Source organism: Urocitellus parryii, chromosome 7 (genome assembly GCF_045843805.1).
Source record: "Urocitellus parryii isolate mUroPar1 chromosome 7, mUroPar1.hap1, whole genome shotgun sequence".
Taxonomy (NCBI): domain Eukaryota; kingdom Metazoa; phylum Chordata; class Mammalia; order Rodentia; family Sciuridae; genus Urocitellus; species Urocitellus parryii.
Genome location: NC_135537.1, coordinates 75,145,833 through 75,159,830, shown reverse-complemented (window position 1 = coordinate 75,159,830; position 13,998 = coordinate 75,145,833). Strand labels below are relative to the sequence as shown.

At 36.0% G+C, this 13,998-nt stretch overlaps 1 protein-coding gene across 2 annotated transcripts in view; it reads left to right on the top strand.

Moving 5' to 3' along the window:
* Rgs20 (regulator of G protein signaling 20) overlaps positions 1-13,998 on the top strand; it is a 97,921-nt gene that overhangs the window by 58,737 nt on the left and 25,186 nt on the right. The window contains exons 5-6 of one of the 2 annotated variants that reach the window (XM_077801090.1): positions 9,108-9,123; positions 10,720-10,728. The exons of the other annotated variant lie outside the window; for it this stretch is intronic. Of the exons in view, the coding sequence (XP_077657216.1) occupies positions 9,108-9,123; positions 10,720-10,728 (25 nt within the window). The remainder of the gene's footprint in view (positions 1-9,107; positions 9,124-10,719; positions 10,729-13,998) is intronic. 2 annotated transcript variants of the gene reach the window in all.

Below are 13,998 nucleotides of genomic sequence, written 5' to 3'. Positions count from 1 at the left end.
GAGGTAGGGGAAATGGAAATGATCCATGGCTAACTGAAGAAGATTGGAAGAAATGCCTTCCTGGTGTGGGTCAATACATCCCAGTAAAGTCCCAGTTATGTTATTCAACAAAAGGGGTTAATATTCAGAGTCCTGAGGAGAAACACTGAGTTTTCTAATCATTCACCAAATATTAATTACTTCAATGAAAAACAGAACTGAGCAACACGTTGTAAGGAACATAAAGAAATTTGCCTGTGAAAGTATCTATGAAGAATAGACAGCTGGTATTTGAAAAAGCTCGTGCTTCAGGCTGTGGGTCAAAAAGATTTTATCAAAACCGTTTATCATCCCAGCAGCTCAGGAGGCTGAGGCAGGAGGTTTGCAAGTTCAAAGCCTCAGCTGCTGAGTGAAGCCCTATCTCAAAATAAAAATAAAAATGGCTGGAGCTGTAGCTCGGTGAATAAGTGCTCCTGGGTTCAATCCCTGCTACAAAAAAAAAAAAAAAAGACGTTTTTAAGAAGATATATGCATCGAATATAAACACATGAAAAGATGTTAAACATCATAAGTCAAAAGGAAAATACAAACTAAACCCATAAGCTACCACTTAACCACATTAGAAGGGCTGAAAAAAAAATTAAACCTGACAACATCAACTGCTGACAGGGATGCAGAGGAACTGAAACTGAAATTCTCATCCCTTACTTGTGGGAATGGAAAAAAGATAGAGCCACTTTGAAAGACAGCTTGGCATTTTTAATAAAACCAACAAGCACATGCTTACTATATGACCCAATGAGTATTTAAACAAGAGAATTAAAACATTCACCTACCCAAAAGTCTCTGCACAAATGTTTATAGAAACTTTGTTCATAATCACAGAAAGAGAAAAGAACCCAATTGTCCATTAACATGTGTCTGAATAAACAGTTATGAACATCTAAATGAATACTACTCAGCTACAAAAAGAGATGAAGCACTGATATACACAGCAACATGAGTGAATCTCAAAGCATTATGCAGAGTGAAAGAAGCCAGACTAAAATGCCTGTGTGTTGTATGCTTTCATTTATACAACATTCTGCAGAAGGTGAAGCTATCAAATTAGACACTTTTTTTTTTTTTTTTTTGGTACAGGGGATTGAACTCAGGGGCACTCAACCACTGAGCCACATCCCCAGCCCTATTTCAAATTTTATTTAGAGACAGGGCCTCACTGAGTTTCTAAGTGCCTTGCTATGTTGCTGAGGCTGGCTTTGAACTCATGATCCTCCTGTTTCAGCCTCCAGAGCCACTGGGATGACAGGCGTGCACCACCACACCCAGCTATAAGACACCATTTTGACCAAGCTATTCCTCTCCTTGATTTATACCCAAAGGACTTAAAACCAGCATATTACAGTGATGCAGCCACATCAATGTTTATAGCAGCTCAATTCACAATAGCTAAACTATGGAACCAACCTAGGTGTCCTTCAATAGAAGAATGGATAAAGAAATGTGATATATATACACAATGGAATATTACTCAGCTTTAAAGAAGAATGAAATTATGGCATTTTTAGGTAAATTGATGGAACTGGAGAATATCATGCTAAACAAAATAAGCCAATCCAAAAAAAAAAGAAAATCAAAGCCCAAATGTTTTCTCTGATATGTGGATTCGAATTCACAATAAGTATGGGGGCTAGGGAAGAACAGAGGTACTTTGGATTAAGTAAAGAGGAGGGAAGGGGGTAGGTAGTAGGAAGGGCAGAGAATGAATCAGACATTATTACCTGGTGTACACATGACTATATGACCAGTGTGATTCTACATCATGTACAACCAAAAGAATGAGAAGTTATACTCCATTTATGTATGATGTGTCAGAATGTATTATACTGTCATGTGTAATTAATTAGAACAATTTTTTAAAAACTTTTTTAAAAGCTAAGGAAAATATCTGCTATTAATAATAATAATATAATAATAATCGGACACTGACTATATTTAACAACTATAAACAAAACAAAACAAAATGAATAGATCATGTGATTTCTCTAGCAAAGAAATAAATATTGCAAAGTTTCTATGCTCAAAAAAAAAAAAAGACTATAGAGAAATCTCAGTATATTCAGAAATGTTCTGATCATGGAGGCCACATTTTCCAGTACGATGGAAAAAAATATGAACTACTCAGGTTAATCAACAAATGAAAAATAAACTGCTAAAAAAACCCTTGGATTAAAAAAAGAAATCTTATTTATCAGTTTTCAAAATCATTTCTATAAATTATCAATGATTTTCTTTTAGCATCATTATAAATTTATGGATTTATAAATACTTGATGTGTTTCAATGCATTGTAGTTAATATTCTTATTTATACTTAAATTTACACGTTCTTGGCCAGGGGCAGCCTTTTTTTTAATATTATTTCTTATGGTTCAGGAGTTTAGCAGATTTATATAATCACATCTGTCAATCTTCCATGGTCTCTGGGGAATGATAAATGATATATTTACTATTAGTTTTATTATTGTTACTGTTATTATTATTACTGTTTGGATCAAAGTATCTAAACTATAAGCTTCTATCCTAGTAATTAATTGAATGAGATAGAGCAACCCAAAAAAGATTTGAGTCATTTTTTAAAGTAAAAGATATCATCAGGCATATAGTCAAATGCCCTTTAGGTAAACATACTGAAATTTCATACTAAAGCTACTTATATGTTTTTTAATTCATCAAAACAGTTCTGGAAAGATTCACATTAAAATCCTAATGTTGTTTACTACTGGGGAAGGGAGAAGCTTTGGAAAGAACAGAGGGGCTGTAATTTCTCTTTGCATCTCTGTGATCTGGGCAGAAGCATGATTGAATGTTCACCAGCATGGAATCCATATTTAATTTGGGATATCATTCTTTATTTAAAATTAGTTTTCTTAAGCTGAGTGTCATGGTACATGCCTATGGTACCAGCTACTTGGGCAGGTGAGACAGAAGGATAGCTTGAGTGAGGAGTTTCGGGCTAGCCTGGGCAAAGTAGCAAGACATGTCTTGGAAAAAAAATGAATTAATTTTCCTATTTTCAAGTTCAGATTTAAAGTAATACCCTGCCTTTGATTACATCTTACATTAATCAATTTCATTTGCAAACGGTTTCTGCATTTGAGCCAAGAGATGTTAAAAATTTGGTTGAAATGTCCAAAGATCTAAGAACATGTCAATATTTATAAAAATATGTATAATTTCATGGGAAACGGCCTGTAGTTTTAGAAAAAGTGACAATATATATGGGGAACAGGGGTATTAGTAGTTTGTAGGATTCTAGCCTTCAATATCTTACCAACTCGTGTATGACCGTGGACAAATCAGATTTCCTTGACCTAAAAAATAAATATTAGAAACTGTTAACACGAAAGTAAACATAACTGGAAATATTATCACATCAGAGAATTTCAAATGCATGTCTACATTGAGCTGTGACATTTCTAAAGAGCTATTTGCACTAATGGACTGATAAGTAAAAATAGCTTTGGCTTGGCACTTTGGTGACCTGGGTTGCAGGCCTCCTCTGTCACCTCCAGAAGATGAATTAAACACCTTTGGTCTTTGGTTTCTTTCCCTGAAAAGTAGAAATAACCACTGTACTTGGTTCACAGAGTCATAGGAAGATGAAGTGAGGTAATACACTGTAATTAAAAGTCTTGTTGTCTATAAAAATATAAAGTATAAAAATCTAAAGCATTGTTTTTCTTAATTGGTCTTGAAAGCCTCCAGATATGATATGAATGGAACTATTTTTCCACATGTGGTAAAGCAAAAAGACTAGGGGAAAAACAACCTCTTTTTAATTTTTTTAATACACAACAGCAGTGGAAAGCATTAAAATTCTTATTACACATATAGGGCACAATTTTTCATATCTGTATATAAAGTATGTTCACGCCGATTTATGCCTTTATACATACATGTACTTTGTTGGTTTTTTTGCATTACAATTCTTAATACACATATATACCACAATTTTTCATATCTTGGTTTATATATAAAGTATGTTGACACCCAATTCAAGTCTTCATACATGTACTTTGGATAATGATGTCCATCACATTCCACCATCCTTGCTAATCCCCTGCCCCTCCCTTTCCCTCCCACCCCTCTTCCCTATCTGGAATTCATCTATTCCTCCCATGCTCTCCCTCCCTACCCCACTATGAGTCAACCTCCTTATATCAAAGAAAACATTCGGGCATTTGTTTTTTGGGGGGATTGGCTAATTTCACTTAGCACTATCTTCTCCAATGCCATCCATTTACCTGAAATGCCATGATTTTGTTCTTTTTTAATGCCAAGTAAAATTCCATTATGTATATGTGCCATATTTTTTTTATCCATTCATCCACTGAAGGGCATCTAGGTTGGCTCCACAGTTTAGCTATTGTGAATTGTGCGCTATAAACATTGATGTGACTGTGTCCCTGTAGTGTGCTGTTTTTAAGTTCTTTGGGTATAGTCCAAGGAGAGGAATAGCTGGGTCAAATGGTGGTTCCATTCCCAGCTTTCCAAGGAATATCCATACTGCTTTCCATATTGGCTGCACCAATTTGCAATCCCACCAACAATGTATGAGTGTACCTTTTTCCCCACATCCTTGCCAACACTTATTGTTGTTTGTCTTCATAACAGCTGCCGTTCTGACTGGAGTAAAATGATGTCTTAGAGTAGTTTTGATTTGTATTTCTCTGATTGCTAGAGATGATGAGCATTTTTTCATATATTTGTTGATTGATTGTATATCCTCTTCTGAAAAGTGTCTGTTCAGGTCCTTGGCCCATTTGTTGATTGGGTTATTTGTTTTTTTCAGTGTTTAGCTTTTTTAGTGCTCTATCTGATGTGTGAGGGGTAAAAATTTGCTCCCAGGATGTAGACTCTCTGTTCACCTCACAGATAGTTTCTTTTGCTGAGAAGAAACTTTTTAGTTTGATTCCATCCCATTCATGATTCTTGGCTTTAATTCTTGCACTATAGGAATCCTATTAAGGAAGTTGGGACCTAATCCCACATGATGAAGATTAGGACCTACTTTTTCTTCTATTAGATGCAGAGTCTCTGATTTAATTCCTAGGTCCTTGATCCACTTTGAGTTAAGTTTTTTGCATAGTGAGAGATGGGGGTTTAATTTCATTTTGTTGCATATGGATTTCCAGTTTCCCCAGCACCATTTGTTGAAGATACTATCTTTTCTCTAGTGCATGTTTTTGGCAACTTTGTCTAATATAAGATACTTGTAATTTTGTGGTTTAGCTTGTGTGTCCTCTATTCTGTACCATTGGTTTATCAGCCTGTTTTGGTGCCAATACCATGCTGTTTTTGTTACTATTGCTCTGTAGTATAGTTTTAAGGTCTGGTATAGTGATTTCACCTGCTTCACTCTTCCTGCTTAGGATTGCTTTAGCTATTCTGGGTCTCTTATTTTTCCAGATGAATTTCATGATTGCTTTTCCTGTTTCTATGAGGAATGCCACTGGGATTTTTATTGGAATTGCATTAAATCTGTATAGTGCTTTTGGTAGTATGGTCATTTTGATAATATTAATTCTGCCTATCCAAGAGTAATGTAGATCCTTCCATCTTCTAAGGTCTTCTTTGATTTCTTTATTTAAGGTTCTGTAGTTTTCATTGTATAGATCTTTCACCTCTTTTGTTAAGTTGATTGCCAAGTATCTTTTTTTTTTTTTTGAGGTTATTGTAAATGGGGTAGTTTTCCTCATTTTCTTCTTAGAGGATTGTCACTGACATACAGAAATGTCTTTGATTTATGGGTGTTGATTTTATATCCTGCTACTCTGTTGAATTTATTTACTAGTTCTAGAAGTTTTCTGGTGGAGATTTTTGAGTCTTCTAGGTATAGAATCATATCATCAGCAAATAGAGCTAATTTAAGTTCTTCTTTTCCTATACATATCCCTTTAATTTCTTTCGTCTGTCTAATTGCTCTGGCCAGTGTTTTAAGAACTATGTCGAATAGAAGTGTCTTGTTCCAGATTTTAGAGGGAATCTAAAACGGAGAAAAACTGTTTTCTCCGTTTAGAATGATGTTGGCCTGAGGCTTAGAGTAGATAGCCTTTACGATGTGGAAATATGTTCCTGTTATCCCCAGTTTTTCTAGTGTTTTGAACATAAAGGGGTGCTGTACTTTGTCTAATGCTTTTTCTGCATCTATCAAGATTATCATATGATTCTTATCTTCAAGTCTATTGATGTGATGAATTACATTTATCGATTTCCTTATGTTGAACCAACCTTGCATCCCTGGGATGAATCCCACTTGATCATGGTGCACAATATTTTTGATATGTTTTGGTATTTGATAAAAATACCTCTTTAGTGTAGTAAAAAAATAATCATTATATCTGATGTGATGAGAAAACAAAACATCACTTTTGTTTTAATGTTCATTCACCTAACAGACATTATCTTGGCTCCTGTCTCCTAAGCACAGAAGTTCTGACCCTCACTATTTTTAGCTTTGGAATGATAACTGATACTATCTGTAAAAGAAATGAAAAAGCTCCTTGACATGCTATTGGACTCTTCATAGATTTGTCTACTTTCTTACATGTGTTCTTAAATATTAAGTAAATGGATGAAGGACTGACCTTGATAAACTCAAACACTAGATAAGCAAATCATTATTACAGAAGCAAAGCATTTTGGCTGTGCTATTGTCGTTTCTGAGATAGTAAGCAATATTGAGACTGTTGTAAGTTGTGGGGGTCGGGGGTGGGAGACCCTGATTCTGTATAGGCAGTAGATGTGTATGCACTAATGTAGAAAGATTGTCAAGATTCTTTGTCAGGCAAAAAAAAAAAAAAAAAAGAGAGAGACACAGAGCAATGGTATACCATGCGCCCATTTTCTTACAAATGTATATATGTGTAGATATCTGGGGAATAGGCTGAAAAACAGATGATGCCATCTTCCTCTAGGAAACAGCTTTCATTGTAAATCTTTTAGTATTGTATGGATTTCCCTACAGTGTGATGTGTGTTATCGTCACTTTTTAAATGACTTTTAAACTTTTAAAGTGAGTCAACTCCACTCCAGATTAAAGTAAAGCGAATTCAGATGATAGTTCTAGACAGAAGCATTCAAGTAGCTACATGGGAGCCCATCACTCCATATCAGACATTGTTATGGGTTGAGTTATATCCGCCATAAATGGAAGTCCCCCCTTATTTGCATTCTCTTCAACTTATCCATGGTCAATCACAATAAAAAAACTAAATTAAAACTTCCAGAAATAAACAATTTATAAGGTTTTATATTATACACCATTCTGAGTTGTGTAACAGAATCTCCCACCACCCCACTTTTTTCTATCCAAGACACAAATGTCCATTGTATCCACACTGTATGTGCTACCCTTCCATTAGTGACTTCATTACTATCTCTATTATCAGATCAATTATCATAGTTGACAAAGAGAGAAACCACATTCACATAAGTTTATTATGGTGTATTATTTTATAATTAGTTATTGTTAATGTCTCACCAAGCCTAACTTACAAATTAAACTTTATGTGTTTAATTTATATATAAGAAAAACATACTACATATAGGATTCAGTACTCTCTACAGTTTCAGGCATCCACTAGAGGTCTTGAAATGTATCCCACCACTTTATACACTGGTACCTGTGAATGTCATCTTATTTGGAAATAAGTCTACAGGTCTAAGCAAGTACAGTGTGAGTTGAGGCCATAGTGGTATCCTTGTAAAATACCAACAAAATTAAAAACTCCTGTCCTTGTAAGGTGAGAGAGCTTGGAAGAGACAGACAGACATGGAGGAAAGAAGCCACACAAAGGAGGCAGAGATTGGGCTCATTGTACCTTAAGCAACAAATGCCAGCTATTACTGGCAACCACCAGAAGCTAGACGGATCAAGAAAGACTTCTTCCCTAGAATCAACAAGAGGCAGCATGGTCCTGCCAACACCTTGATCTTGGACTTTTAGCCTCCAGAACTGTAAGAGGGTACTGAGCTGGTGGTAATTGTTATAGCAGCCCCAGGAAACTGATCTGGATATTACAGTTTATCTCATGTGGAAGCTGAGGCCATCGTCTGGTTTCTACAGAAAGCTGCATGAACACGCTGTCGTCCTCACCAGCTGTGCCCTGGCACCGTGACTTCCTGGCTTCTGCTTTCTCGCCCTTCTTAGTTCTCTGATATCAACCGAATTTTGTGTTCTTAGCCTTGATGCTTTAGATGCACTTTGGATTCCCCTATTCTGTTCTTTTCCTGCTGTGATTCCTTCTTCCTAATTTTGATCTTACCTCTTATTGATCTCTCTTAAGGTCTCTGTCCTCAGAGTATAATTTGTGACAATTCTTGACCATTGCCTCTCACCCATTCCTTTTTTTTTTTTTTTCTTTTTTTGGGGAGAGGGGAGACCAGGTATTGAACCTAGGGGCACTCTACCACTGAGCTACATCTTCAGTCCTTTTTAATTTCTTCTACATTTTTTAAACTGATACATTATAGTTGTCTTTTATTATCATTATTTTTTAAATTTTGTGACAGTGCCTTGCTAAATTGCTGAGGCTGCCCTGAACTTGTGATCCTCCTGCCTCAGCCTCCTGAGTCGCTGAGATTCCAGGCATGCACCACTGTACCAATGTCTGACCCACTCTGCCTGCTAGAGAGTCTCATATTTCTTCATGTACTTCACTAAGTGTAAATAGGCAGTGAACTTATTCCCCTACCACCTCTTTCAAACACTATTGGATCTCTCTCCCTCTCTCCTCGATTCTGTCTTGGGCAGATCTCACAGCTTTCCAGGTCGATGACAGCATTAGGACAGTCCCATTTTTAGGCATTAAAAAGTCCCTTCTGTCTAAATCAAACTTAGCCTCATGCATTTCATTAGGACAGTCCCATTTTTAGGCATTAAAAGTCCCTTCCTGTCTAAATCAGACTTAGCCTCATGCATTTCATTTTCCCCTCACCTCTCATTAGGTATCTCCAAAGACTGGTGCGATCCACAGCAGGAAAGAAGGGAAGGATGCCTCTTCTCTTACCTATTTGCTCTGCTGCCTGGGCTGCAAGGTCAAACACAGAGGTGACATCATGGGAGTGCAGGCCAACCCTCTGTATGATTTTAACATTTCTGAATATATTGAGATTGCTCTGTAGTCTTACTTGATAGTTTTTGCCTTTTACAGAATTTCATAGAAATGAAATCATATACTATGTAGCCTTTTCAGTCAAGTTCCTTCCCTTTAGCATGATGTTTTTAAGATTCACCCATCTTGCTGCATGTTCATTTCTTTTTATTGCTGAGAAGAACTCAATTGTACGGTTACAGCTGTTTATCCAGGTATCTGTTGATGGACATTTAAGTTACTTTCCATTTGGGATTATTATGAACAAAGCTTCTGTAAACATTCATGTAGAAATTTCTGTAGAGGTGTATATGTTCATTTGTCTTAAGTAAATACTAGGTCATAAAGTAAATGCGTGCTTATTATTCGTTTTATAAGAAGATGCCAAAGAATCCCAAAGTGGTTATATCTCTTTTGATTCCCACAACAAGGAATAAGAATTCATGTCCCCCAGGGGTACCCCCTCCTCCCACCTGACCTCTTCTACCTCCCATCGGTTGTCCCAGTGGTACATCTTTAGGGCCTTCTTTCCCAACCCAGCCCTTCTGAGTCTCCTCTGCCAAGGAGACTCATTTGGCCACTTTCTATGACATGCATTTGTCTCATGGGAAAACACTCATCCATGCAACTTGGGGGAAAAAGTTGTCAGCCTACAATTTTATACCTAGCAATTAGGGAGAAAAATCTAATATAAAAAGGTTATTTTCTAAAATACAAAGCCTTATCTATAATAATAGAGCTTATCTATTACAGATTCTTTCAAACTGTTAATGTATTCCAGCAAGCAAAGTGTACCTCAAAGGGAGTGTAAAACACAGGAAACAATCCTGGGGAGCCTAGAATTTTGATTCAATGTGTCAGTAAATTTAATTAAGGGCTGCCTGTAAAAATGGGTCTGAATGTAAAAATCTTTATAAAGTGATTAGAAAAGTTAGATGAACGTCATGTAGCCAAGAAGGAGACAGGGCTTTTAAAACAGGATACTAAATGGAATGTTGCCTGTCATGTGAGGGTTTCCCAAATCTCCCGAGTCTCCAAAGGTAGGGGAGTGATGCATACCCACACATCCAAAGAAAACTTCTGACACGTCCCTGCAAAATTGACTTGGCATTAAAAAAAAAAAAAAAGTCATATACTGCTAGTCTTGAGAGAGTGTGTGTGTGGTTTTGTTTTGGTACCAGGGATTAAACACAGGAGCACTTAACCACTGAGCCACATTCCCAGGCCTTTTTCATTTTTTATTTTGAGACTGGGTCTCTTACTAAAGGGACCTTGATCCACCATGGCTTAGGCCTTGCTAAATTACTGAGGATGGCCTTGAATTTACAGTCCTCCTGTCTTGGCCTCCCGAGCCACTGGGATTACAGATATGTGCCACCATGCTTGGTTAATCTTGAGAATATTTTAAGAGGAAAAAAGAGGTTTCACTGAAGGAAATTTGTAGAGGTAGAGTGCCTGGTAACATTTCTGCTCCATTTTCTTTAGTCACCTGTTGTGGGTAGAAGAGACTAGAGGATCTTGCCAGAGAGGATTCTATGGAAGTCCTTCAATGGATATTTGCTGAGTCTTAGAAACAGGTGCGAGCCCCATCCTGTAACTTACATGCAGTGGAAGAGTTTTGAGGAGAACTTGGAAGATGCTAAGGGGTGTAGAGAAAAGAAATCCCATACTTGTAAGCATTCACTCTTCATTCTCCCTACCCCACCCCTAGTAACTATTTATCTATTTTCATTCTCTGTGGATTTGCCTCATCTAAACATTTCTTGTAAATGGCATTCATAAGAAGCATGTAAAAAGGCATCTTTTGTGCCTGTGTTTATTCTCTTGGCATATTTTCAGGGTACACCTATATTGGAGCATGATCCAATATTTTATTTTTTCTTTATAGCTGAGTAACACCAATTGTGTATATATATATTTTGTTTGTCCAGTCATCAACCAATGCTACTTTTTGAACATTATAAATAATGCTATGAACATTTGTGCACACGTTTTTGGGTGAACATATGTTTTTGGTGGATCATTTAGAAACTCTGTTTAACACTTTGAGGATCTACCAAACTGTTTTCCAGAGTAGTTAAACCATTTTATGCTCTTGACTGTAGTGTATGAGGATTCCCATTTCTTCATATTCTCATCTACAATAAGTATTGCCTGTCTTTTTTATTGTACTCATCCTAGTAGGAATGGAATGGTATTTCACTAGGGTTTGGACTTCATTTCCATAATAACTAATGATGTTGATACTTTTTCCATGTGTGTTGGCCTTTGAATATATTCTTTGGAGAAATATCTAGTCTAATTCATTCTCCACCTTAAATTTTTTTATTGTGTTTTATTAAGAGTTCTTTATTCTTACCATCTCACTCCAGTAAGAATGGCAGACATTATGAAGTCAAACAACAATAAGTGCTGTCGAGGATGCGGGGAAAAAGGTACACTCATACATTGCTGGTGGGACTGCAAATTGGTGCAGCCAATTTGGAGAGCAGTATGGAGATTCCTTGGAAAGCTGGGAATGGAACCACCATTTGACCCAGCTATTCCCCTTCTTGAACTATACCCAAAAGACCAAAAAAGAGCATACTATAGGGACACAGCCACATCAATGTTTATAGCAGCACAATTCAAATAGCTAGAATGTGGAACCAACCTAGATGCCCTTCAATAGATGAATGGATTAAAAATGTGGCATTTATACACAATGGAATATTACTCAGCACTAAAAAAAAATAACAAGATCATGGCATTTGCAGGCAAATGGATGGCATTAGAGCAGATTATGCTAAGTGAAGTTAGCCAATCCCTTAAAAACAAATGCCGGATGTCTTCTCTGATATAAGGGGGGTGACTCAAAATGGGATAGGGAAGAAGAGCATGAGAAGACTACCACTAAATAGGAAAGAGAGGTGGGAGGGAAAAAGAGGGAGAAGGGGAGTTGCATGGAAGATGGAAGGAGAACCTCATTGTTATACAGAATACATATATGATGTTGTGATAAGAAAAAGAAAAAAAAGTGTGTCACATTAGATTGGATAGAAAGAAAGGATGGGAGAGGAAGGGAGGAGTAGGGAGGATAGGAAGGGCAGCAGAATAGAATAGACATTATGATTGATGTATGTACATTCCATGTATGTATTATGTCAAAATTCATTCTGCTGTCATGTATGACTAAATAAAGAAAGAAAGAATTTTTTAAAAAGAAAAAAAGTTCTTTATTCTGAATCAAATCCCTTACCTGATATGTATGACTTCCATGTATTTTCTCCCTCCCTGCAGGTTACTCTTTCACTTTCTTGAATGGCATTCAAAGCCTAAGGATTTTGTTTTGCTTTTGCTTATTTTTGTTTGTATTAGGGATTTAACCTGTGGGTACTTAACCATTGAGCTATATCCACAGCCCTTTTTAATTTTACCGCTTGAGCCACATCCCCAGCCCTGTCTCAGTCTTTTTGTCAAATATCAATTAACTGTAAATATCAGAATTATGTCTGGATTTGCAAATGATTGGTGTGTGTATTACCACACTGTCTTAATTACAGTCGCTTTGTAGAAAATTTTGAAATCAGGAAGTGGTATTCCCCAGCTTTGCCATTTTTCTCCCCAAAATTTTGGCTTTTGGGGTCCCATTCATTTCCATATGAATTTTAGGACCAGCTTGGCAATTCCTCAAAAAAATGGTAGCTGGGTTTCAATGCAGATGAACTTGTGGAATATTGCCATCTTAATATATAGTCTTCTGATTTATGAACATAGAATATCTTCCCATTTATTTAGATATTCTTTACTTTCAACAATGCTTTGTGGTTTTCAGTATATAAATCTTGCACTTCTTTTGTTAATTTTATTCAAATTGCCTTATTCTTTCTTAAAACAATTGAGATTATTTCTTAATATTTTTTCCAGAATGTTCATTCCTAGTGTGTGGACATACATTTGATTTTTGTATTTGATCTTGCAAATTTACTGAACTCTTTAATTTTTAGTGGAATCCTCAATTTTCTCTGTATGATCATGTTATTTGCAACTAGGAATAATATTTTTGTGATTCTGAATTGATGATCTGTGATTTTTTAAGGCAATTCTTTGGTACAAATAATGAATGACAGCTTCAAGACACGTTGAAACCCCTGCAGAACATTTGTCATCAGTCCCCTCAGCTGTGACTGCACATAGATATTTCTATTATTCCAACAGGTCACATAACCTCTATATATACTGAGACCAGCAAATGGCATTTGTTATCACTCCTTTTCCATTTTTTTGGAAGAGTTTTTTTTTTTTTTTTGAAGAACTGGTATGTATTCTTTGCTAAATATTTGGTAAAATTCTCCAGCAAAACCATCCTTTTTTGAAATTTTTATTGACACACAATTCATATATTGTACAATTCGCTCATTTGAAATGTACTGTTCAATTAGTTTTTAGCATATTTATAGTTGTACTGTGGTACATAATCTTAATTTTACACTGGATAGGACAAAATATTGCTGAAAAGAAATTTTAAGTGAGGCCATCTTGATCTGATTTTGTGGATTAAAAAGAAAAGAACTAATCTCTTTTTCTTAAAGTTCTATTCTGATTTTTTTTCTTCCTAAGTCATTTTGCTAGTGTTAGTTTCTAGGAATTTCTGTTTCATCTAAGTTTTCTAACATTTGGTATAGGGTTGTTCATAGTACGCCCTTAGAATGCTTTTCATGTCTGTTATATTGGTTATAATGTCCCATCTTTGATTCCTGATTTTAATTGAGTCCCCTCTTTTTTTTTCCATGGTCAGTCTAGTTAAGATTTATCAGTTTTGTTGATCTTTTCAAATGAACAGCTTTCCTTTTAATGGATTTCCTGTATTGTTTTTCTATTCTC